The following is a 27639-nucleotide window of genomic DNA, read 5'->3' as shown; positions in this document are numbered from 1 at the left end:
GTTCAAATTCTGGGACATCTGTGGCGTTTATCCCTGCCGCCCTCCACGAGTGTTGCCGAAGATATGAATAGTTTTGGGTATAACGTAGTTGATATGTGTTTCTTAGCATGTCAAAGGGAGCTAGGGTGTCTCCTAATATATCCTCCAATTTGGAAATCCCAATTAGGTTCCACTGTCGAAACCCCTGGTGCTTACTAATTTCAGGCAATTGCGATCCCTCCCAAAGGGGGGTCTCTCTCGTGAGTTTGTTATCCCACTTCAATTGCCTCTCTGCCCCTTTATCGAAAGTTGAGTGGCTGGCAGTAGCCAGCAGGATCCCTTGCCCCCGTACAAATAATGAAGATCTGTATTGTGTCTGAATTGTAGCCGTACTAGGGTGTATGTGGGATTATTGCTCCTTGCATGTCCCCACTCATTCACCATCACTAGGTGGGCCACCCTGTAGCAGGATCTTCTGTCAGGTACTGCAAGTTCTCTGTTGTATTGGTTTGACTGGAGTGTCTGTAGTGCCACTCTTGGATGAGCCCCATCCCAGAGAAGCGTATGTAGGTCAGTGTTTATTGCTGTGAATATGGCCTCAGGTAGCCTACAATATGTATTCTGCAATATATAGAGTATCTTCGGGAGTGTAATAATTTTATATAGGGCAGCTCTGCACATTATCGTTAGTGGTAGTCGCCTCCATCTCTTAATGTCTCCATTGCAATCTGAGGTGACCCGTCTATTGTTTTGGTTGCGGTTTACAATGTCATTCGTGGTGACATATAAACCTAGATAGCAGAATCCTTCCAGGGCTACAACAACTTGGGAGCTCCCGCAAGTCCAGGGGACCGCCAACTGCAAACAAACTAGATTTATCCCAGTTGATACTATACCCTGCATACCGGCCGTATTCTTCAAAGAGATGCAACACCCTTGGGTGTGACTTATCTGGGTTGGTAACGTATAGTATGATGTCATCGGCATAGAGTTATATGCGCTCATCTCTGAGGTCCCCTCTACCATACTTGAAGCCCGTTATTCCTGGATGCGCCCTGATTGCGCAAGCTTGCAGTTCCGATACTAACGCAAACATTAAGGGGGACAAGGGGGCAGCCCTGTCTAGTACCTCTCTGTATCGGTAAAGTCATCGAAGTCGCCCCATTGACTCGCACTTTGGTTACTAGCAGTTCACCCAGGCTATGAAGACTGAGCCAAACTAAACGTTGATATAGTTTGTCATAGGAATGGCCAGTGGACTGTATCAAAGGCCTTCCCGGCATCAAGGGAGAGGAACACATGCGGAGTAGTTCTTGTTTTCACCGTGTCCAGCCAGTTGGCTAGTCCGCGGAGGTAGAGTCTAGTGGCATGTTTGAGCATGAAGCCAGACTGGTTGTAATGTATGAGGGGCGTTATCACCACCAGGAGGTGTGTAGTCAGTATGGTGGCCAAGATTTTTGTTTCCACATTAAGTAATGATATGGGCCGGTGGGGGCGTGGTTTAACCGAGCTGCGAAATGGCCGCTTGGTAAGCGAGCTCCGCCGGCCGTGCAACAATCCTCATTTAATCCTTAAACCTGAAGAGTCATTGCAGGAAGAACAGAACCTCTGGGGGAATATAACGGTACGGAAACGCAATTCTCCTGAGCTCCAGTGTCACAACAGTAGAGGGGGACGAATTTGCGATGCCCTGGGTCGGAGGACGGAGAGCAGCGCTGTGGGCCCGCTGTTTGGTGAACGGAACGTTCCGCGACTGCCGGTGACATTCGGACCGGGGATGACCCTGACAATCGATGGGCAGGAGCAGTAACGAGAAGGACCAACCGGGAGTGGTTACCATCGCAGTGAACGAGCAGCCTCCGGCGAACAGGGGCCATTCTCTCCGACGCTGCTGAGACCGAGCTGCCATTTTGGGATCAAGCGCGCTCGGTTCTGGACGCGGGCGATCTACGGAAGTGTACCCGAGCCCTGAGGTAGTTTCCAGGTGAGCGGTCGCATATGGCGGCTGAGCACCCCGGTATTTCCAGACACAGTGCAGAAGGTGGGGCGGTCCTGGGGCATTAAGTTGAGCAGCCATATTAAGATCAGGCAAGACCGGCTTTGGGCGCGAGGGGGGCGCAGTGGCAACCTGGACCCTGGCGGATATCTCCTGTGGTGCTGCGTGCCCACTTACAGAAGCAGCAGTTGAACAGGCCCCGTGAAGGCTAGAATGCAGATCCTGGAGTGTGGGACGGGGTGGCCCTGGTGGAATGGGCCCTGGTGAGGTGTGCAGGAGTTCGGGGGGCCCACTCCCAGTCGTGGTGACCCTCCAGAGGTGGACGGTTTCAGAGGCCGGGGGTGACATCGATGAGGAGGACGCCGGCGAGGGGGAGACATGACCCTGTAGCGTGCGACCCCAAAACTGTTGGACAGCCAGTGCCTCATAACTAAGCCGGATACAAGAGTTGGGCCTGGAATCTGCTTAACAACCACGTGGTGCTTAGGCATAATGGGTCTGCTAAGCCGAGAGCAGAACTGATTGCTTTACCTCGGACACAGGAAAACCAGAAGGCTTACACCTTGGGTGTACAATATTTTATCACCGCAACACACAGAGCCACCACAAGTGGTGCTGCTATACATTCTCTGGCGCCCTGGTTAAAACAGATGCAAAGCAACCCAAACTCAACTTCGAAAATAAAAGACATACGAGACTGACGGAAACTGAGGGGGAGGTAGACGCCGATCACCAGTCTGTGTCGCAGTCAGAGGAACATGGGGAAGATTTGGGTTTGCTACTCCTGGAAATGAGATCTAGTTTCAAAACGATAGACACTAAGGTGGATGACCTCACCTCCCAGCTGGATGTGGTAACATTAGACCAGGCTGGATGTCTTCGAGAACCGGCGCTCTGAAAATCATGAGTTTCAAGTGGAAACCAGAGAGTAACTGCTACAGATGGACAAGGTTCTAACCCTCATAAGGGCAAAGAACGACGATTTGGAGGCCTGATCTCGGAGAAACAACCTCAGCATCACCGGTTTTCCTGAGACGATGGCCATAAGCTAGATGGAGACCTATGTGTCAGATCTCCTGAAGGATCTGTTTGGACCTGGCCTGTCTGCAGTGTTTACGGTCGAGAGGGCGAACCAGGCGCTGGGACCCAGACCGTCAGTTGGAGCGACGCCCAGGCCAATCTTGGCCAAATTGTTGAATTATCAAGACCGAAATTCCATACTGAGAATAGCACAAGAGTGTGAAACGATCGACTAAGGGTAACTCCATCTCCTTCTACCCAGACTTTACACCGGCGTGCAGGCGGCACGCAGGGAGTTCCTGCCAGCGAAGCGAATTTTGATGCAGGCCCAGATCCCTTACGCCCTGCTATATCCCACAAAACTCAAGGTGACATTCGATGGAATAGCCCACATGTTCACGGATGCTAAATCGGTGCTGAAATTCGCTGAACAAGTAGAGGGAAAGAAAAACACAGGCAGGCCACTGGCTGGTCACTCCTCTGAAGCTGGTCTCAGTGATAATGTCTAACCTTCACTTACATTTGTCATTCAATGCTGACCCTGTTTGGTACCAATATAGGACCTAAGAGGCTAAGTTGATTGCGCAGGAGGCAAGTTAGCTCATGATAGTATTTGCAATGTCATGTTATGTTTGGGCTGTGGGTTGGACATAGTCCATTTGTCCTTCCATGTGCTCAGGGACGTTAACTCTTCATTATAAGCACGGCCACCCCACCTTTTGGCAGGGAAGTATACCGGAGACCTCTCGCCCCCCAGTGAGAGCTCCCAAAGACTGCCTCTGAAGCTATTAGGGGTGTTATATGGCGGGTTTGATTATCAGATGGGACGGGATTGCACAAGTTCATGTTGCATTGTTAGGCGGGATGGAGATGCAGATGCATATCGTACATGAAGGAGTAGACAAACCTAGGGAAAGGCAGACAGAGCGGAGTGGATACTGGGGACACAGGACAATGCTAGACAGAAATACACAGCCAACCGTAGAGCACTGGAAATGGATGGGTAGAGGCAGATTCTAGCACAATCACCAACAGTTAAGTTATGTTGTCGCTAAACATACTCACATGGAACAACCAGGGCTTAAACGACCATAGAAAGGACAGACAGGTGCATGCGTACCTACTCAGACATCAAATAGACATCTGCTATTTACAGAGGACTCCCCTGAACAGATCCCCTTCTACTAGGCTTCAACAAAAAAGATGGGGACATGTATACTCAGCAGTCTACTCTAATTACATAAGGGGTGTAGCTGTGCTGATCAGACAGGGCCTAGATTGGAAATTTTGCGAATCACTTATCGATCCCAAAGGGAGGTTTGTTATCCTGCTAGGCTTGCTAGGGGGGAAGATAATCACCAGCTATATACGGCCCGAATACAGACACACCTGAGTTTTTTCAGAGCGTTTGGGCAAAAATTCGATCCACAGGCTGCAACACTGTATTTTGGGAGGGGACTTTAATGTTGTGCTAGATGATGCCCAGGATAGGAGGGGATTGTCTCGTTCGCTTCACCCGAATTCCAGGAACACACACAGCGCTATTATATCAGACGGTCTACTCACAGACGTCTGGAGAAGGGCTAATTTAGACACGTGGGAGGGCACATGCATAACAGAACACCACAGGGCTTGGTCCAGGTTAGATTTCTGGCTGTTATCTAGAGATGCGGTGTCTTGGCTGCGAGAGGTCCACCACCTCCCTAGAACCTTGTCAGACACGCTCCATGTCTACTTTGTGTGTCCATACCTGATGCGCCCAGCAGGCTGTATACTTGGAGACTCCCACCTGAATGCCTTATTAGATGAAACATTCAAAGAAGAGATCAGAAGAGACAAAGAAGAATATTTTCAGTTAAATTCCGGCACTGTCGAGACACAGGCATCCCTTTGGTAGGCATCATAACTAAGCCGGATACAAGAGTTGGGCCTGGAATCTGCTTAACAACCACGTGGCGCTTAGCCATATTGGGTCCGCTAAGCCGAGAGCAGAACTGATTGCTTTACCTCCGACACAGGAGAACCAGAAGGCTTACACCTTGGGTGTACAATATTTTATCACCGCAACACACAGAGACACCACAAGTGGTGCTGCTATACATTCTCTGGCGCCCTGGTTAAAACAGATGCAAAGCAACCCAAACTCAACTTCGAAAATAAAAGACATACGAGACTGACGGAAACTGAGGGGGAGGTAGACGACGATCGTCAGTCTGTGTCGCAGTCAGAGGAACATGGGGAAGATTTGCACTCGCTACTCCTTGAAATAAGATCGAGTTTCATTTCGGGTCTGTGCTTTGTCTCTGTAGATCTGCATCCCAGTGTCTTTTCAGTTTTCCCAGTGGGGCTGCTGCATGTGACTGTAGTGACTCTGCTAACCACCTAACGAGATGCTGGCCCACGCACATTATATGCAGATACTGGAGTGTTAAGTGTATTTTTGGTTCTTCTGTCATGTCACCACAGATCATCCTCAATGTTCTAATGAGCGCTGTGTGTAGGAAAAACTGGCCCTGCGGTAGGTCATATTTGTTCACAAGCGAGTCAAATTGAAGCAGCTGCCCGTCTTGATATAAGTCCCCCACCGTTTGGAGTGATGTCATCCCACTTGGCAAGCTCCGCCGTTGTAGTTACTTGCTGTAGTCTCGGCTTAGCCCAGTATCGGAATAGAGGGTGCATATGTGGCAACCATTAGTAAGTCGCAGCACTCGCCGGAAGCAAAGGTATGCTACTATCACCAGCTGCTGTGTAGGACCCGGCCCCCTCCTACCCGTATGGAACAAGGACACTACCTGTACTTGGGTATAGCCCGGTTGCTGCTTCGCAGAGTCAGCAAGCTGCCGCCCACTGAGCCAGCGGGCCACCCATTGCAGCTGTACAGCCAGATAATAATGCTCCATAATTGGGACCGCCACTCAACCACCATCTACAGGCAGGTACATCTTGGCTAACGCCACTCTATTGCGGCTGCCGTGCCATATAAATTGCCTCATGTCTCCTTCAAACAAGCGGAACACTGCAGGCTTAATGTATATCAGCAGATTAGCGAAGTGATATAATAGCCGAGGAAGTGCCAGCATTTTCAAAAGTACCACTCTGCCCATAGTGGCAATAGGCAGTGTGCACCAAAACATCATCTGCGATCTGAGTGCTGTTATTGCTCTGGTATAATTACCCTCGAAAATATCTAGCGGTTCGCGATATATCCGGATCCCCAGATACCTAAATGCAGCCTGCTGCCAGCATACTGGCATGCCAGTTACTGTTAGCGCAGGGTCTGGAGTGGTTTCATTAAAGGGATAGAGGCATGGCTTACCCCAGTTGACGAGCAGCCCGGATAGCGCGCCAAAATCTGAGAGCACCTTTGCAATTGCGTCGCACAGGTGCCGAAGATCGCGCAAATATATCAAAAGATCATCATAGTACAGGTATACCTCTTGCACCCCGTCCCCTAAAGCGATTCCCCAGTCCGTCATTGTACTACGTAGGGCCACCACCAGTGGTTCGATGGCCAGCGCAAACAATACCGGGGAAAGGGGGCAGCCTTGCAGCGTACCCCGACCAATTGGGATAGGTTTGGAGACATACGGAACTGTCCTGACCTTTGCCGTGGGGTACGTGTAGAGCAATTTGACTTGGCCTATGAACTTGTCGCCTAGGTTGTATTTGGCTAAGGTGGCAAATAAAAAGTCCCATTCAAGTGTGTCAAATGCTTTTTCAAGGTCCAACACTAGGCACCCAGAGTATGGCCATCGCTTTCTAGAGTAGTGGGCAATTCTAAACAAGCAATGGCATAGCTAATAGGTCTCACTTTTGGTATCTTGTAAGTGGGTAGTTAGCTAGCTTAGTTTTTAATAGAAAACTATCTTATACAAGGGTCAAATGTTACTAAAAATGCAATGATGATGTGCTGCTGCTCAGTAGATGTCCCTTCACAAAGGTTTACTTGTCACTAACAAAGTGAAACCTTTTTCCACACAGTGTTAACGTGCAAAAAATGATAAAGTAATACTGTCCCACATTGCACTGCAACATTTAGTCAACCCTGTTGCATAATCTCAAATTGAGATTCCTTAAATGCAATGCATGAAAGTGAAAAAAATAGCGAATTCGCTATAAGGGCACACAAATTACCATGAAGTACATCTTTGTGGTAATTTGCAAAAACTTTGAAAAATGCACTAAAGTTCATTTTTCAAAGTCTCATGTTGCGAACACACATGCCCTAAAGGCATGTGTGTGCGCAACATATGTGCACACATCAATTTCGGGGGTGCAACAGGGTGTCCTTTGGACACCCCTGCACCCTTGAAATCGCAATCTCAATTAGCGAATCGCTAATTGCGATTAGCAAATTGAGATTGTCTTCCCATTCAGGCCCATAGGAATAAATGGGGAGATATTCCTTATTTGTGACTCGTAATTAAGGAATTGTTAGAAATCGCTATTTTTGTAGTGATTTCTTGATGCATAGCATTTTGCTATTCCTTAATAGCGAATCGGTATTTTTCGCTATTAAGGAATAGCTGAATGTGTTCTTGATGAATCTGGGGGTAAATCTATTAACTCAGAAACTTCCGTGGGTCTTTTTGGAACCTGGGCCAAACCATCTTTGAGCTCATCCTTTAGGCCTCTATAAAATATTACCGCCCTCTTTTCTTCAGGCTACTTTGTTTCCACAATTAATTTGTTAAATTGCGCCAAATAAGCAACCAATTCTCTGTTCCCTTGCTTCAACTCCAATAATTCATTATCTGTTGCTTGTGATATTGTCCTCCGATCAAAAATACATAAAAATTATGACTTAAATTCTTCAAAATTGTATAACACTCTATCATTGGAATTTACCAAAGGCATGGACCAAGCAGCTGAATCTCCACTCAAGTAAGACAGTACGAAAGCAACTTTAGACTGATCCTCTTTAAAAATTATTGGTTTATATAAAAAATGTAAAGAGTATTGTGTAAGAAATATTTGAGCTTTATGAGGATCCCCAGAAAACCGCTCAGGAGCTGCCAACGGAATTGTGGGTGAAAATGCATGTATAACTTGTGTAGATAACTCTGTAGCTGAAGGAGATGGGGAGAATGGTCTAGCATTAGACTCCCTAGGTAAAGGATTAGAACTTGCAACAAACTCATCAAATCTCCTACTAAGAACCCCAGCTTCCTGACTAGATTTCCTAACCTCTTCCATGGTGTCACTGAGTTGTTTTTGTAATCCTTCTAATACTAAAGCTAAGGCCTTGACATCAAAACCTTCAGCCATTCTGACGAGGTAGACATTTTTTTAAGGCACTTCAATCTGTCAAAGTTGAGTACCTGAATCTTGTTTCCACAGGGTCAAGAAGAACTTTCTTACTTCTTTGAGTTTTTTCAAAGATATTTTCCCAACTCCTCTACTCCACTGCAGCCGAATAATATTCAACTAGCAGTAGAGAAAGGGAAAGGGGAATGGGAGTAAAGAGAGACTGCCACTGCGGTGTCTTTAAGTGGAATACCCTCTGGGAGATTTCCTACACATGTGACAAAGCACAATTTTAATCACACTTCTACTAAACTCTAAATATTCTCACTACTATATTCCTTTTTAATCATCTAATTATTACCTGTCTTTACTGTGGCTTTAGCTTCTTTCACGAGATGAAAAAGCGATGTGTGCCGCGAAACGCGTCAAGGAGTGTTGCAGGAGGCACTGTTATGACCATTAAATAACAGCGAACATCTTTGAGCATTTGTCGTTTTTGAAAATAACGGAGCGGGGAGTGCGCAGGACTTTTTGTGTATACAAAAACTGGTTTGAAATGAAATATATATATATGTATATATATGTATATATATTTATATATAATTTTAAAGTTTAAAAATTAAACAAAGATACTAGTTAATAAATTATAGTAAGTAAATATGTGTATAAATTATGATTGTGTGTTTATATTTTTTATTAAGTTTGTTATATTTAGGTAAAATGTATATTAAATTTAATGTATTTTGTTAAAAATATTAATATTTAATATATTTAATATATATTATTTTATATATATTTTTTAAACCAATGTTTTTTACATCTATATTTTTTACCTCGATATTTTTGATTCAATATTTTTGTACTTACCTTTTAAGGTATTGAAGTCGATATTTTTGCAGTTACTTTTTTCCGATATTTAGAACATCAATGTTTGTTACATCGATATACAATCAGTGAACCCTTAGAGATAAAGCCTGCAGCTTGCTCATTCTGTGAGCAGAGGTGATGGCAACAAAAAAAAAAGCAGTTTTGAGCTGCAGCAACCCCAGGAGACAATTTTGAAGAAGCTCAAAAGGAGCACACATAAGAAAGGTGAGAACCAGATTTAAGTCCCACTGGGGCATTACAAAAAGAAATAGAGGAAATAGATGAGTAAGGCTCTTACAGAATCTGTTAACGATAGAAGATTTAAATAAACAAGGCTGATCTGGCAGCAGCAGAAAAGCAGAGATGGCTACAAGATATCCTTTAAGAGTGCACAAGGCAGATCCCTGCGGAGCCAAAGAAGTATATAGAAGACAACCTCTGAAAGAGGAGCAGAAAGGGGATCAACAGCCTTTGCTGTGCACCATGCATCAAATTTATTGCATCTAGAGGCATATACCGTTTTAGTGGGGGACACCTGGCTGCCAAGATAACATTACAGACTTTGGGCAGAAGGTCAAAAGCTGTCAACTGGTGCCGCTCAATCCCCACGCAAGGAGGCGGAGCCTGGAGAGGTTCTGGTGAAGACCACATGGCGGTAGTGTTGTCGGGGAACACCTACACCACTTTCCCCCTCAGAGAGGGAAGGAATACTTTCAGTGCCAGTTTGATCGCCCGGAGCTCCAAAAGGTTGATATGGAGGCCGGACTCTGCCAGAGCTCTGACGTCTCTGATCTCCACCTCTTCTTGCTGGCTGCCCCATCCCAGAAGGGACACATCTGTCACCACTGTTAGATCTGGTTGGGGAAGGGAGAGGGATCTACCTCAGACTCAATCTTGATTTGTTAGCCACCACTGCAGTTGGAGCGCAGTTCCCTCCGAGATCTGGACATAGTCAGAAAGATTCCTCTGATGCTGTATCCACTGGAACTTCAGGTCCCACTGAGGAGCCTGCATATGACATCTGGCATGATCCACCAGCAGGATGCAGGATGCCATGAGGCCCAGCAGCCTCAGAGTCATTCTCACCGAAATCCAGGATAGAGGCTGAAACATTGGTATTATAGCCCAAATATCCCGGACCCGCTGCTCAGGAGGATAGGCCCAAAACTGCACTGTGTCAGAACCGTCCAAATGAAATGGAGTGTCTGAGAGGGAGTTAGGTGTGACTTTGGCATGTTGATAATTAACTACTGTAAATGCAGGAGGTCTGCCGTAGTCTGGCGGTGGGAGGTGACAGCCTAGGGTGAGCCTACCTTTAAAAGTCAGTCGTTGAGATAAGTGAATACTGGAACCCCTGATCTGCGCAGATGAGCTGCGACCACTGTCATCACATTTGTGACCCCCCCTAGGGGCACTGGTAAGGCCAACGGAGAGCAGGGTGAACTGAAAGTGTTCGTGGCCCACCGTGAACCGTAGATAATGTCTTTGGGCCGGCAGGACGGAGATTTGAAAATAAGTGTCCTGCAAGTCCAACACCACCTGCCAGTCTCCTGGGTCGGATGCAGACAGAACTTGGGTAAGCATTTTGAATTTCTCCTTCCGGAGGAAGAAGTTGAGGGCCCGAAGGTCTAAGATAGGACGCAGGCGTTTGTCCCTTTTTGGGTACCAGAAAGTAGATGGACTAACAACCACGACCTACTTTTGGCAACGGGACCTTCTCTATAGCTCCTTTGGCCAAAAGAGCTGCAACTTCGTGCCGTAGAAGAACCAAATCATCCTCAGTCAGCCATCGTAAGAAGGTGGCATGGATGGAGGGGTCGTTTTGAAGGGGAGTGTGAACCTCTGGGTCTTCAGGGTCGACCTGATGCGGGTGAGGACCTACACAGAGCGACTCGCATGAGCTCTTTACGCGCTTCCAGACTATGCGTATAACGCACAAACACACAGACAACCTTTACGTAAAGAAATGGGAGGATGTTTAATGGCACATCCAAGAAAGAGTATAAAACAAAGAAAGCCACAAAAGTGTATATAAAGTCAACGATACCCTTTACCAGACTGCAACTTCTTCGCGGAACCCCTCCTCTGCCGACAATGCCGAGCGAACCGTAGGGACCAACCGTCCTCCGCAAGAGCACCCGTCCCGGTAGCTCACCAACGGAGGGCACCGTGCAAAGAAACGGCCGACAATGCCGCTCGAGTCCCGCTTGCTGTGGTAGGGTTAGGGTCAAGCTGCAGGTTTGGGGTAGCCCTCAGTTAATGTCACTAATGAGAACCCCCTCCAAATGTCTCTAGGGTAATCTGCGGGGTAGGGGAGCTAACAGTCCTCGATGCCGTGTCTGCAACTCGTGCGCGTCGCGCATGCGCCGCGCACTGCTTGCTGGGTAATGTAGTTCTTGACGGCATTGACGCTGTCCGTTCTCCGTGCCTCCGGTCGCAAGGCGCAGGTGCGGGGCTGTGGCGAGCGCCGGTCGCAAGGCGCAGGTGCGGGGCTGTGGCGAGCGCCGGTCGCAAGGCACAGGTGCGGGGCTGTGGCCAGTGCCGGACGCCAGGCGCAGGTTCGGGCTGTAGCAAGCGCCGGTCGCTAAGCGCAGGTTCTGGGATGTGGCGAGCGCCGGTCGGCAGGCTCCGGTATCAGGTAGGGGGGGGGGGGGGGGGGGGTCCGGGTTGCGAACCTGACAGGGAGGGCCTGGCCCTTTTGGCCTATTTGCAGAACCCACCTATCCGACATGATGGATTGCCAGTAGAGGAGGTGATGGCAGATCCTGCATCCCGACTGGCTGTTGATGGGCCTGAAATGTCAGACTAGGAAGGTTTGGAGGCGGTGACAAGGGAGGGGGGGGGGGAACGGTGGACTGGCCTGCCCACTGGCTTACTGACCCACGTGGATGCTGGGTCCCACGTCCGTGGCCACGCAAAGGCTGGACAGTTTGCATGACTCTATGGCTGGGCTGCACAGGACGTGACTGGGTGTCCCTTCCATAGCCACGAAAGACAGACTGAGGTGGAAGTGAGGTAGCTGCGAGACCCAAGGATCTGGCTGTAGCTCGAGAATCCTTGAAGCGTTCAAGCACCTCGTCTGCCTTGTCACCAAAAAGTGAAATGCAATCAAAGGGAATGTCCATCAAGGAAGACTGGACATCCCCTGAGAAGCCAGATGTCCTCACCCAGGTGTAGCGTCTAACAGCTAATGACGTGGCAATCGTTCTGCCCAGTGAGTTGGTAGTTTGGCTGCATCTCTCCCATCTTAACTGCTTGAGAAAGAATGGCCTGGGCCTCCTCCGGGCGCTGAGGCAGCACCAGCGTGACCATGTCCCAAATAGTATGGGACTATCGGCCCAAGAGGCATGCAGTATTCACGGACTACAATGCCAAGCTGGAGGAAGAGAACATCTTCTCAAGCTGATCCAGCTTCCTGGATTCCCTATCTGGGGGAGCAGAAGGGAATGTGCCTTTTGATGAAGAGGCTTGGACTAACAAGCTCTCTGGGGAGGGGTGTTGGGGCAGGAACGCTGGGTGGCCCAGAGCGGTTGGTGGCAGCGGATAATCGTCCTATCTACAGGAGCACCTCTGCTGGGCTTGGACCAAGTCCCCAGAAGGACATTGGTGAGGGATTCATTGAATAGCAAAAGGGGGTCAAAAGAGGAAGTGTCAGACTGAAGCACTTCTGCCAGGAGGCTAGTCCTGACTGCCACTGTAGAGAGCTCGAGGCCAAGGACCTCGGCTCCCCTCCTCACTACCACAGCCTAGGAAGCTCCCTCCTCCATAGTTACAGTAGGGGAGAAAGCAGGCCGTGTCAGGGGAAGTGTCAAGATCACTGGAATCACCCATGTCCATTCTCCTGTCTGGTTCATCAAGCTGGTCAGTTAAAGGGTCCAGCGGCCCCTCCCAGTCCTCTTCCTCACCTTCTGGCCCAAAAGGAACACCACGAATGAATACAGGGACAAAAGTCAATTCCGGCATCGGAATCAACAGATACAGCTACATGTGTACTTCGGGGTTGAGGATGGGCACGACGCCAACTGGGGGGCAGGGTCAACGGCGGGAGTATTGTTTTAGGTATCAACGTCAGGGAAGGTTGAGTGAGATCGACAGGCATCGATCCGGATCCAGGCCTGGATCCTCGGGGACCCTCCGGAGCCACCAGCGTTGAAGTCCAGGGCCCCTACATAATCTGCAGGGACAGGCTGCCCAAATATGAGGTATAAGGCCTCATAAAACTTATGGACTTGGGTAGGAGACGCTATGGCTCAAAGAACAGAAGGGAGGCGTGGAGCTGTCTCAGACATGTGCTCCAGAGACGGAGCCTTTGAGCGACGACACTCTGGATCCTTCGCTGGGACATCCTCGAGGCACCAGGAGTCTACAACTCGAAAAAACATTAACAAAAAGTTGAAAGAAATTAGACAAAAACTGCCTAGGGTTAGCTCTCTCCGGATCGGCATCAGCACCCATGGGCGGCGTCTGTGTAGGTCCTGCGATGTCATCCCGTCGCTCACAACGCCAAAGCCGATCAACACCACCCAACGACGTGCAGGGTTAATACTGAAGAAAAAATCTCCGGATCCAGACTGATGCCTGGCGAAATGATAACATAAGGAATCTATAACAGTCTCTATCAGATAACATGTTTGAGAAAAACAGAAGCAAATCTGGAAACAAGAAGAAAACCAAGTATCAGGTAAAAAATAGAAATCACAGCATAGCAGATTGTCACTTGTAAAAAGGAAATTGAGGCTGCCGGGGCTGACTTGGATCTTTCTGCGCCCAAGTGAAAAATTGGTGGATGTAACTGGAAGAAAAAATAATTACCTCAGCCATGTAAATGGTGTGTTACTGTTTATGTCCCTCACTCCTGTAGCACAATGGCATGTCCCAGAATTCACCCGGCCTGCATATCTAAAACAATCAACAACAGAATATCCAATGCTAATAGTTGCCTGAAAGCAAAGAAAAGCTTATATTTACAATGAAAAGCGAGACTGTCTTAACTTGGAGTTGCAGCTGTACACACCTATATTAAAGCTTGAAACAAAACAAAATCTGACGGAATATGTTGTCAAGCATGTTTGCTGAAACCTTCCTCAGCCCTAGTTCAACCAAAAAATACCTTGGGGAAATTAGTGTGTGGATTTAGGAAGTTCACATTAATCATCTGTACGTCATGATAGAAACTGTCTTACCTTAGATGATCTAGTAATGGAAGCAATTTCCGAATAAAGGTCTGTGGTATCTGGGAAGTTATCCACAACGATGGCACACATGTGAAGCAGCAGAGACTGCCTGTGGACCGTGTCTTTCACCTCAGATACCTTCTCAAGGTAATTTAGCTCAAACCCGTTTGCCTAGAATGGTAACAGGGAAAGGGTTTATATTTGAACGCCAATGTTTCCATACTTTGAATGACACTACAGTTTTCTTCACAAACTGACAACATGACAAAGATATGCTGGCTATACAAAGGATCATGCTAGAAAAGTGCATGTTGCCTTCATGCATTCAATATGCTTTTCTATGGGTCTACTTATACATTGCCCAAGTACTTAAATCCCTGATTCCCAGCTACACAAAATCAATGGCAAACTGGCAGTCTGTTCCACCTCTGTCTTAAAAAACTTCAAAGCCTTCTCAACTTTCTTAAATTGAGAAAAAGGTTAAGAAGAGCAGAGCACATGGAGGCCAAATTGAGAGAAAGAATCATACATTAAGAGGAGACAAACAAGAATCCAAACGTTTGCACGAAACTTACTCAGCATAACACTAAAACAATCATCTCTACGACCCCCCTAAGTATAGCGTCAATAGAAGCTTCATCAGGTGATGATTCAGAAACTAACCTGCATACAAAAGCAGCAACAGTTTCTTTTTTTTTTTTTATCAAGCTCCACTGCCTGTGAACATGACAATTGTCAGCAAAGAAAATACCATACAGAACATAAGACAATAAGAGTAGAACACTTAATTCAAATCAAACTAATGGAACTGTACAACAAGAATAGTAGATAGGGAACAAAAGGAAAGCAGCTGCCTGATAGACTCACAAAAAGTCAATCTATCCTATCGAACAAGTTACCTCCCTTCGGTAACACCTTATCAGCTAGAGACAGGATCTAGCTGCAGATTACTTACCTTAGAATTCTCCCTAGGCACCAGACTGGATCCCAGATTATTTCACAGCAGTGTCTTTGCGTCGGTAGAGGATGTTGAGCGTCTCCGTAGCGACATCGACCACTGGATATGACGTAGATGGAGTATATGTAAGCCCTCCCCTAATGCGCGTATGTCAGTTTCTTTTGTGACTAACTTCCGTGCCAAAACGTGGAGCCACTTATAAAAACTTTATAAAAATATGCAGATGATTTGCTAATATTCCTAAAAGGAGATGAGAATTTAATGGGACCCAGGGATTGATGGAGAGATTTGGCTCGATATCTGAAACCACAGCGAGCTGGGCAAAATCCCGCCTCTTCCTGGTGAAGCGAACATGCCAACCCCCGAGAGACCTGGCATTTTTGCAATGGGAAACTAGTTGATTGCCATATTTGGGGGTCTAAATTTATCACAACTGGTCGGACCTCTACGAGGGGAATATAGGGAGCCTGCAAGCGGTTATGGACTTCTGGCGGATGCTGCCATTGTCAGTGGCTAGCAGGATTGCACCCCTTGAAATAATAGCGCTCCCTCGCAACCTATACTACTTTATTTTATTTTTTTTAATTGTTTTTATTGACATTTTCAAAACAAGACAACAAGAGAAAAACAGACATTGCAATGCTTTTTCGTTGTAGGTAGATACGACAAACTCAAGAAACATGTTTTGTACTTCGTCGTTCGGAGTCCACAAAATACAATCGATATTAGAGAACATCTTGGTACATAAGTTAAGCAAGAGGCGCGCTATTACCGTCCATCCAATTGCAACCACATAGGAACATTGCAAGAAGTACCATAGTTGAAACACAAGTCATAATAGCAATACATTACCCTTCAACATCTCTGGTGCGCAACCAGGTGACAAATTGCTCCCAGATATCTTTGGGACGGGATGTGGTTGGTTGGAGTTCTCAGTAATTGGTAAGCTGTGTGTTATAGAAAGTGACCTGTGCGACCCAGTCTTTTGACAGTGGTGGTCTTGCTGTCCCCCAATGTAGTGCTATCTGTCGTTTGGCCATAAGCAGTAGTATTGCAGGCAATTTGGGCGATTTTGGGGGAACAGTTTCCAATACTCCAAGCAAGGATGTCAGGGGAGTTATAGGGATGTCTAGGTCAGTTATGCATTTAACGTGTTAGTGTATTTCCAGCCAGAAATTTTCAATTGGCCTGCAGCTCCAGGCCAGATGTATAAATGAGGCAAGTGGAGCGCCACATTTCCAGCAACAGTCATCTGTCCTCAGCCCCATTCTATGCAGCTGTGTGGGGGTTCGGTAGAGACGGTGCAAATATTTAAAGTGGTTGAGCCTGAGGCGATAATTGGGCGATAGCCGCTCGAGTTGTTGGCAGCTCAACTTCCATTGTGTGTCGGTGAGGGGCTCGTCCAGCTCCTGATCCCAGGCGCTACGGGAGGGGGGGGGAGAAATTATGGGCGATGTTCTTTGCGTGTGTTTGTATATGCAAGATATGAGTTTCTGTCCCGTTTCTACCGTCAACAGGTTCTCAAGTGACGGGAGAGTTGGCAGGGGAGCTGGGAACACAGGGAATTTGCTTCTGAAGGACGCTCTAAGCTGGTAGTATAGCAGCCTGTCGAGTGCAGTGGGCTCTGCATGAGAGCACATTTGGTCAAGGGTGAAGATGTGTCATCTGGGAAAAGGTCCCCACTCACTGCCAATTTATGGGTGGCTGCGCGCGTTTGGGCCTTTTTATCAGTCGGCGGGGGAAATAGTGGGTTATTGAAGAGCGGTATGGAGGGGGCGTAAAACATATCCAGATGTGCCCTTTTACGAATTCCGTCCCATGCCCATCTTAGAGCTTGTACTGTATCTAGTTCGCCACGTGGGCGTTTGTAAGGCTGATAAAGTGCTGTTGATAATGGCAGAGGAGCAACATGATCTATGTCTATAGTTACAAGTGGCTAATATGGTGTGGGGTGAGCCCAGAATTGCGCCTGCGCGCTGTAAGCGTACAACGTGAAGTCCGGGGCAGCTAGGCCTCCCTGTTCCTGCGGCAAGGTCAGGACTTCCCATGCTATCCTGGGTTGACCTCCCGCCCATATTAGGTCAATCATGAGTGATTTGATGTGTTGGAGGAAGTGCAATGGAAGGGGGAGCGGTAAGTTAACAAACAAGTAGAGTAGCTTGGGCAATATTATCATTTTTGCTATTGCTATCCTGCCCGCCAGTGATAAGGGGAGGGTTTTCCAACGTTTTATCCTGCCTTCTATCCACACTATCACTTTCCCATAGTTAGCTGTCCATAGTTCTTGTAAGTCGTTAGTTAGCCATATGCCCAAATAACGAACAGGCTCTGAAGCCCACTTCATCGGGTATTCAGTATCAAAGCGCTGTGTGCCTGTTGTGAGTGGCAAGACAACCAACTTTGACCAATTGATATGTACGCCAGAGAGACCACCGAATCTGACCACTTCTCTTATCATAGGGGCCAGGTTTTCCCTAGGATTCACCATGTATAAAGTGATATCGTCTGCATACATGGAGACTGTGAGTGCCCTTGTGGTGAAGCCAATTCCGCTGTGTGCATGGTGTTGGTGCAGGCGCGCGGCAAAAGGTTCTGTTGCGATTGCAAAAAGTAATGGCGACAGAGGGCACCCCTGTCTCGTGCCACGAGTTATAGCGAATGCTTCCGTTATCTGACCATTTATTTTGAGGCCCGCTGTCGGTTGTGTGTAGAGGAGTTGTATATGTTTTATAAAGAGTGGGCTTAGACCAATTCTGTTAAGCAGAGGGAAGAGAAATCCCCACTCCAACTAATCAAATGCCTTGGAGGCATCTAACAGTGCTGCAGCTGCAGGCAATGTCGGCGCTAGATAATGCAATAGTCCGACTAGGGTCCGTATGTTGTGCGAGGTTGCCTGCCTGGCACGAAACGCGATTGGTCCGATAGGACTATCATCGGGAGTAGTGGTTGGAGTCTGGTTGCCACTAATTTGGCAAATATCTTGGCATCAAGGTTAATCAATGAGAGCAGACGATAGGAGTCTCTGCACTGGGGATCCTTGTCTGGTTTAAGGAGTGTAATGATAATCGCCTCTCTCATCGATTTAGGGAGAAACCCTTTCTGTAGCGCCTCCTGAGAAACTGCAAGGCGGCGAGGGGCGATCTCCTCTGAAAATTCTTTATAAAACTGCTCTGTGAGGAAGTCCGCCCCCAGCGCTTTGCCTGCCTTCATGCCTCCAATAACCTGTCTCACATCCTCAACTGTAAACAGTAGATCCATATACCGTTGATGTGCATTGTTAAACCACACAAGCCCTATGGAATCAAGATAGTCCTCCAATGCGGAGGCTGCGGGCGTTACCTGGGTCGTATACAGCTGCGAGTAAAAATCTTGCATGGTGTTGAAGATTTCTGGGGGCCAATGAACTAACTCATCCTTATAATTTAGTAGTGCAGTGATATAAGCCGTCCCCCTAGGTGGCTTTAGTAGGTTTGGGAGAGTCTTCCCGGGCCTGTCCCCTTCACCATACCTCCTCGCAATTGCAAATCTAAGGAGGAATTTTACCTCCCTGTCAGCTTCTTCCTGGAAGGCAGTCAGTTTGCTACGGATGTGTCCTAGGGTTTCTTTGGATGGCGCACTGTAGTAGGCCCGTTCTAGTGTATGCAGCTCCGATTCCAGCCTATCAAGAGAATTTCTAATGTCCCTGAGTACTCTATTCTGTCCCGCTATGCAGTGACCTCGGATTACCACCTTGAAGGCCTCCCACAGAGTTCCTACTGAATCTACCGATCCTGTGTTTTTGTCAAAATATTCCTCAATATGTGTGCGTATTTCTTCCTTAAATACTGGGTCTCGCAGAGCGTTAGGAGGCAGCTGCCATGTAAAGGGTTGTCTGTTTGATCAGGGTACCAATAGGGATAACGTAACGGGCGAGTGATCGGAGAGTGTGCAGGCATTATGGGAGACATCCGTCACCCAGGAATGAAGGTCCGGGGAGGTGAGCCAGAAGTCTAGGCGCGACTATGCGTTATGTTGTTGTGTGATGCAGGTGCATTCCCAAATTTGAGGGTGTGTGTTCCGCCAGCTGTCTACAAGCCCATAATCCTCCATCAGCTGCTTTAAGACTGCAGCTGCTTGCGGGTGATGTGTACGTGCGGTTCCCACCCTATCTGTGTCCAGGGACATAACAGTGTTAAAGTCACCCCCCCATATCACTGCAGCATCCCCCAGTGTTTGTATGGAATGCCAAAGGTGTTGGAAGAAGGTGGGGTCGTCCACATTTGGCCCGTATACATTAGCAATGAGGACCTTCTTGTGAAACAGTATTCTTAAGACCAGGACATATCACCCCTCTGTGTCGCTTATCACCTGTAAGGTTTTCCATGGAATGCCTCTTCTTATTAACATGGCTACCCCACGTGAATAGGTGGAGTAACAGGAGGTGAACACCTCGCTCCATTTGTGTGTACGAAGCCTAGCGCAAGTCCTGTTCAGTAGATGTGTCTCTTGGAGGAGACAGATCGCTGCTGAGTGCCTCGTCAGGTGGGAATGGACCAGGCGCATCTTTCTGTGGTCATTTAGGCCACGTACATTTCAAGTGAGACATGTTAAACTAGACATCGAAAGGAAAAATTACGCCTGTCTCCCAACGTATGCTGTGTTAACTGATGGTAATTTCCCAGTATGTGTTATCTCCCCACGCGAAGCGAAGTCTGTTGAGCAAGGTGTGGTGTATCTACTGCCAGTGAGGTACGTTACAAAAGCAGAATCACATTGCAATGAACAGCGAACAATTAAAAACAAACCCCTGCCTCCCCCCACCCACTCTAACCCCCCAAACAGGTTGAGTTTCAGAACTAGCCTCCCCATAATACTAATGATCAAAAGTTGAAGGAGGAAGGGAATCATCCCATAGGGGCGTGAGGTCACCAGCATACTGCCCTGTCACAAACGTAACAGGGTGGCCGAGCATTTAAACCACCCATCACATACAAATGCCTCCACAACTTGTGGCGTGTAATATATGCTAATGTCCCATGTCGCCCAACTGCCGTGTGTAATAATACATTGCTCATCTTCGTTTCACAACAGGGGCAATACGTTAGTCATTGTCACTTAGCTGATTCAGCGATTGATCATCTCTGTCCCGCTCCTTTTCTCGATGTTGTCGTGCTTGGCAAATTTCATAGCGGCATTGGCTTCTGTGAAGAAGGAGGGTTTGCCATTGACCAAGACGTGAAGTTTAGCGGGGTAGAGCATGGCATATTTAATTCCCGCTTTCTGTAGGAGTTTCTTTGCCGGTATGAACTCTCGTCTTGCCGCCTGGAGCTCCTGCATAAAATCAGGATAGATTGTAATAGGGTTATTCTGGTAGACTATCTCACCCCGCTCTCTGGCCATGCGAAGGATCGTGTCTCTGTTGTTAAGTATTTATTTATTTATAAAGTTTTATGGTCGAGGCCCCAGAGTACGGTGGGCCCACTCAACCAAAAACATAGCTGAGAGATCAGTTCCAAACAGTTCTTGAAGGAGACCCTCCACATATTTCTCCTTGTCCTTGTTGGGTATGTTGGTGGATCCCGGCATTCCCGTCAGGCGAACGTTATTCCGTCTTGAGCGGGCCTCGAGATCCTCATTCCGCGCCTTGATGACCTCCAGTACCTTGTCCATGCATAGGAGCTTCCCATGTGTCTCCACTTTGTGATCGTCTGCATCAGACACTCGCGTTTCGAGCTCAGTTAGCCTCGTTTCATGCTTGTCTACTCTGTGTGAGACTTGCTCCATACAGACCACCAGCGAGTCTAGTTTGGCATCTATATCTTTGAGGCAGCCCTTCACCTCACGTAGCAGTGTTTTTATGTCCTCATCTTGCTCTGGCTCCAGTTGCGTTTCGGGCACCACCGTTTGCGAAACTGCTCCTCCATCTTCTTGTCCTGTGGCGCGTTTGTCAAACGAGATCTTGGTTTGTTTATTGTCGCTCTTCCCCATATTGACTCTTCGTTGTGGCAACACCATCTGTGGCGAGACGAACAATTCACATCAGGCAGACAGGCACTGCGATGAGCGCGGGCGCCTCGTGTATGTCACCAACACAATTAAAAGTCAGAGCGTGAATTCTGAAGGAGGGTGCCAGCCAGCTCCTGCCTGAAATGTGTAGCCCAGTGCTGGCCCACTTCGCAGAGCTGACCAAGCGGTCTGCTCCGCCCCGGCCACGTGCACACGATACTGTAGGTCTTTCCAGGGGCATACACTCACTTTATGGCAGGTACAGTCTATGGGGATTAGCCATGGAAGGCGCTATGTACTCTGCCCCGTATGCCTCCACGTAGCTGTATCAACAATCGTGGGGGTGGGGATACACACCATGTACTCCAATCTGTCAATGTAATCCAAGTACTCCTTAATGCGTGCTTAGTGATGTAGTGGCATGCCCAAATACCACTGAAGTGAACAGTAGCTGCAGGCAGCAGTAAGTTGTTTTGTGTCTTTAGGGGCCACCCAGACAGGCTATGTAATGGCGGGAGCCAGCTCCCAACTCAGAACCCTTCACTGCTGCTTTAACAATTTAAGAAGGAGAAACGTCTCCCGATGGCTTGGGCGGCGACGGAGCGTCTTAGCAGCGTTTCCCCCCTTACAGTGAACCTGCGGGCCGGGGCTCCTCCCGCGTCTGCTCTGTGCAGCGTTAATTCAGAGGCGCGCCCGTCGGGCCCGTCGGGCCTACAGCGCGGCCGCGGTATTCACTCCGAGTCCAGATCCGGGTCTCTCCAGGGCTGGCGGCTGTCGCTGGGCTACCCGCGCCCACTCCAACTCGGGCGCAGCAGACCCGCAGCAGATGTACCACGGGGACAGCAACGTGAGTGCGGATGCGGCCACTCGTCACTTCTCCCCAGGTACCTCCGCACTGATTTCCACACCGCCGTGTGCCCCGCTGCGTCCCGGACAGGGAGGTAGGTCTTGTGGGTCAGGATGGGTGATTAAAGTGCCGGATATCTGTCGGATGATATGCTTGGCCCGCAGAGCCCCTCTAATAAGTGGCCATTTTGCAGCTCGGCTTGGCCACGCTCCCACAACCTATACTACTTTTACGCACTACCACTCTGTATCCCGGCGACATTTTTCAGGGACTTAAAGAGTCCCAAATCTGAACATTCATATGGGGCAATGGCTGACACAGACTGGACCTTACGCTGTTTCGGAGGGAGGCCTAGCCGCCCGAACTTTCTGACATACTGTGTTTGGTCTTTCGGGCTCTTCAGGGTTCGGGTCTGACTTCCCTGCAGGAACTGTTCCGCTGGTATACCCCTACCAGATCTCTTCATTCTGCCTCGGCTTACTTAGTGACAGTCCCTAAGATCCGGAGAATACGGATGGGTGGCCGCTCTTTAGGCTCCACTGCATCTAGGGCATGGAATGCGTTACCACTGTCCCTCCGAAGCTTAGGAGATTTCTCCTCTTTCAAAAAGGGATTCAAAACTTTTCTTTTCCCAAGGACACAGTAGCCAGCTGTCACAGTAATGCGTTATGCGTACAGTCCTAGAAAGATCACAGCGCCAGGATACCCGTCGGGTGACAGTCGCGCTTAACAAGTATGCCATACTTACATACTATATAACAGCTCAGCTACAGTGGCTGGTGCGCAGCATAGCCTCAGAAGGATGACAGCGAGAGGACCCCGGGCACCCTGGAATGCTACTAAATCATCTGCGGGGAGTATTTCTCAGAGTACACAAACCCTCAGGAGCTTAGTACAACCGAATGCTGGGTCGGGCCTGCAGAAGATGGGAGTATGGACCCCATACTCACCTGACATACCACTAGCTATGCTGAGAGCCCTTCCACATGGCGGGAACTGGCGAGACCAAGATGTTTGGATGTTAATGTGGGCGACAAAAGTAAGCGATCTCTACAGGTACTCCGAGATGCTGCCTTTCGAGACGTTTCATGCAGAATATGGACTGTCACAGGGACACTTCTTGCTGCATCGCGCATTGACAGCCGTTCACAAACACTGACGGGCAGTTAGAAAGAATCCCGACTCAGCGAACCTGCTATCATATGACTATCAGAGGGTACTATCAAAGCAGTATCCTGCCTATACAGAGTACTGAGCGCAGAAGGACTACGACCATTGGAGAAGCTTCGACTCCAGTGGGAGGGGGACTTAGGCATCCCCATACCGACCAAAGAGTGGGGTAACATACTAGCTGGGACACCGAAAAGGTTCAGAAACGCATGCTTGAAACTGATAAACTGACCCTCTAACAAGTGAGCAGATTCTTCAAGGTGGCAGATACGGCCTGACCAAGATCTGACGCGCCACAAGCCCATATAATGCATATGTTCTGGGAATACCCCCAGTTAAAGGAATTCTGTACACAAGTGGTACAAACAGTGAGCGAGGTCATAGACACAGAGCAAACATGCACTCCAGCACGCTGCCTTCTGGGTTGGTTTCTCCATTCGTCAAAAGTAAAGGACACAAGCAGATTCCAAGAACTGACATACACCTTGGCTAGGAGGGAGATAACCAAGAATTGGAAGGCAAGAGGGGGCCCTAGGAGAGCAACCTGGCGTGGGGAGTTCCTGATGTGGCTGGGATGTGAGGGTCAAGTAATGATGCCAGAGGCTAAAAGAGTACTAAGAAATATAGAGATAGCGATGGCCTGGGAGGCATTGGTACACAACCAAAAATATCCAGAGTCCCCAGACGATGAGTCAGAGGCTGTATAAGGTGGAATCCCCTGATATGGACAGGCCAACTGAAATTAGCATGCACAGAAGTACCAGTTATCACGCAAATGTTGACAAGCCTACTACGCTGGAATCACCCCACCCTGCACACACATGACTAGATAACTGCTAACACTTCACCCATCTCCACACAAGAAGAGCCAATAATAGGTGACTCAGGGGAGGGAGAAGGATACTGGGTTTGTTAGTTTTTTGTTACCATTGTACTATTACTTGAAAATACAAATGACTTGTTTGCATAGCAAAAGAACCAAACAAAATGTGAGAAGACTAATGTTAAATCAAACAATGTGTGTTATAATTATGTAATGCACTGATGCAAAGAGGAATAAAAACAATAAAATCTGTTTATAAAAGAGAGGTGCAGAAAGAGGCAAGAGAAGTGTAGAAAGAGGCAAGAGAAGTACAGAAAGAGGCAAGAGAGGTGCAGGAAAAGGCAAGAGATGTGCAAAAAAAAGCAAGAGAGGTCCAGAAAGAGGATGAAAGGCGCAGAAAGAGGCAAGAGAAATGCAGAAAGAGGCCCTGAGAAGTACAGAAAGAAGCAAGAGAAGTGCCAAAAGGAACAAGAGAAGTGCAGAAAAAAGCAAGTGGGATGCAGAAAGAAGCACAAGAAGTGATGAAAGAGGCAAGCGGGGTGCAGAAAGAAGCAACAGAGGTGCAGAAAGAAGCAAGAGTGGTGCAAAAAGAGGAAGAAAGGTGCAGAAAGAAGCAAGAGAAGTGATAAGAGGCAAGAGAGGTGCAGAGAGACGCAATACATGTGCAGAAAGAGGAAAGAGGTACAGAAAGACAAGAGAAATGCAGAAAGAGGCATGATTTGTGCAGAACGAGGCAAGAGAAATACAGAAGTGGGTTGCAGAAAGATGCAAGAGAGATGGACATAGAAGCAAGAAAAACGCAAAAAGAGGAAGAAATGTGCAGAGAGGCAAAAGAAGTGCAGAAAGAAGAGAGTAAAGTGCAGAAAGAAGAAAGTGAGGTGCAGAAAGAAGAGAGGCAGAAAGAACAGAGATACAGAAAGAAGCAAGAGAGGTGCAGAAAGAAGCAAGAGAGGTGCAGACCGAAGCAAGAGGTGCAGACCGAAGCAAGAGAGGTGCAGGGGCAAGAGATGTGCAGAAAGAGGCAAGAGAGGCGCAGAAAGACGCAAGAGAAGTGCAGAAAGAGGAAGACAGTTGTAGAAACAGGAAGAAAGGTGCAGAAAAAAGCAAGAAAAGTGCAGAAAGAAGCAAGAGAGGAGAAGAACGGAGGAAGTGAGATGCAGAAATGAGCAAGTGAGGTGCATTAAGAGGCAATTGAAGTGCAGAAAGGAAGCAAGAGATGTGCAAAAACAGGCAAGAGAAGTGCAAAAACAGGCAAGAGATGTGCAGAAAGAGGCAAGAGCTACACAAAGAAGTGAGACGTGCAGAAAGAAGTAAGAGTTGCAGAAAGAAGAGTTGCATAAAGAAGCAAGAGAGGTGCAGAAAGTAGAGAGTGAAGTGCAGAAAGAAGCAAGTGAGGTAAATGAAGAAGCAAGTGAGGTGCAGAAAGAAGAGAGGTGCAGAAAGAAGAAAAATGTGCACAACGAGGCAAGAGAAGAGCAGAAACGTGAAGAAAGGTACAGAAAGCAGCACGAGTGGTACAGAAAGAAGAGAGTGAGGAGTAGAGAGAGGCAAGAGAAATACAGAAAGAGGTAAGAGAAAGACAGAAAGAGGTAACAGTAGTGCAGAAAGAAGCAAGAGTAGTGGAAGAGGTGTGGTGCCGCGGCCAGGGCGACTGACTCCGGAATCTGGGGATCACGGTTCGATCCCCGGCTCCGGCAGCAGATTAGCCCAGCACCATGTGACTCTGGGCAATAGCTCGATAAATCTTCCCGACGGCCCCCAGCGCCTAGAGACCCTTACGGGTGATTGTGCGCTTTACAAATGTGGATTATTATTATTATTATTATTATCATAAAGAAGGAAGAGAGGTGAAGGAAGAGAGGTGGAGAAAGAGAAAGAAAGACGCAGAAAGAGAAAGAAAGGCACAGAAAGAAGCAAGAGAAGTGCAGAAAACAAGCGAGAGGCGCAAATAAGTAAGAGAAATGCGGAAAGAGGAAGAAAGGTACTGAAAGAGGAAGAAAGTTATATATCAATGGGATGACCTGTAAGACCACTGTACCCGGATAATATATGGTACAAACAAAACGGTCACAGTGGCAATAAATTGCACGCAGGCACAAAGTTTGCAGATTTAAACATAGAATTAAGTTAAGACAAATAAACATCACCATAAAAGAAATGTATAAGATTGTGTTTTTATTTCATCACAAAATGGATAACACAAGATTTAATCAAACAGATGGGGCAAAACATGTCCTAAATTTCCATTAAACATTTGGTGCTCAGGAAGAGGGGGTGGTTTGGTGCTTGAGAGGGATTGCGTGGTGGTGAAGAAAAGGGAAAGGTGATGTGCATAATATGCATACAAAGGTTGTTAGATCTATTCAGCCAAATATTGTCCAAAACGCAAATGGCAAATCATAACTTAGTAAGAGCGCAAATACAAAATCTCTGTCGCCTACTTTTTTTATTTTCAAAAGAAGTTTTATTGAGCAATTGCACAAAGGATGCAGCTCTCCACAGTCAGGAGTAAACTGCCAACAAAAACAACAGCATCAAATGATCGGCAATCTATATATCTTTTTGACTTTCCACTCCCCCCCCTCCCTATCCCAACCCCCCCTCCACCAACTCCCCCCACCCGGATCCCTCCCTAGCCCACTGCACAATACCGTCTCGTTCTCGAATAGTTTCACATACCGAACAATGTATACAGTTCCTCCATTTCAGCCCCTTAGTCTGTTGCCAAGCCATCTTCACGTTCTGCCGGCGGTTCTAACCATAGACCTCTATATTCCGCCCACCTCCTCCATATCTTATAGTGTTTCCTAGGGCAGCCCCGAGCCTCAAAAATAGGACGTTCCAACCCCATACAATAATCTAGCCCCTTCTTCCATACCACCACCGGCGGTGCCCGTGTATCTTTCCAAGCTTGAGCTACATCTCTCTTGGCAATGGTAAGGCCCAACAACAGCAGATGCCTTTTATATGTGTTACCCCCCCCCCCTTCTAGTACGTGTAGGAGGCCTAATTGTGGAGTACGTGGAAGTTCCCATCCCAACACCTCAGACAAACAGTCCCACACTCCGTTCCAGAACCCATTCAAGGCACTACAGCTCCACACCGTATGAAGTAGGGTACCAATCTCCTGACTACACCTCAAACAATCAGAGGAAGCAATCAGACCCGCCTGCCACAGCCTCTCCCTAGTATAATAAACTCTATGCAGATATTTGAATTGGATTAATCGTAAGCGCATCGCTATGGCAGCGCCCCGGGGGGCTTCTAGGGCTTCCCGCCAATCTTCTTCTTCCAATGCAATGTTCCAACATCCCTTTCCCAGGCTTCCCTCAATGTGTGCAGGGAGGAGGAGCAATGTGTAACAAGAGTTTGGTAAATGCGGGACTTTTTTTATCCTCCAAATCCCCCATGAAAACCTTCGCCTCCAGGGCACTAAATTCAGGTAAGGTGTCAAGTCCCTCCAAACTAGGTGCAATGGAATGGCGGAACTGTAGAGATTTGAAAAATTGGGTACGAAGCATGCCATACTCCTCACTAAGGTCCTGAAACGATTTAAGGGCTGTGCCCGTCATA

General features: G+C 47.8%; 1 protein-coding gene across 2 annotated transcripts in view; it reads right to left on the bottom strand.

The window, feature by feature from the left end:
• The window catches only part of FHOD1 (formin homology 2 domain containing 1), a 1641100-nt gene that overhangs the window by 403838 nt on the left and 1209623 nt on the right, over positions 1-27639 (bottom strand). For both annotated transcript variants that reach the window (XR_013603775.1, XM_078670473.1), the window contains exon 18: positions 14293-14454. Coding sequence is in view for 1 of the 2 variants with exons in the window: in XM_078670473.1 (XP_078526599.1) it covers positions 14293-14454 (162 nt within the window). In the remaining variant the exon portion in view is untranslated. The remainder of the gene's footprint in view (positions 1-14292; positions 14455-27639) is intronic.

Source organism: Lissotriton helveticus, chromosome 12, assembly GCF_964261635.1.
Source record: "Lissotriton helveticus chromosome 12, aLisHel1.1, whole genome shotgun sequence".
Lineage (NCBI taxonomy): Eukaryota > Metazoa > Chordata > Amphibia > Caudata > Salamandridae > Lissotriton > Lissotriton helveticus.
This window is presented reverse-complemented; position numbering and strand designations above follow the sequence as displayed.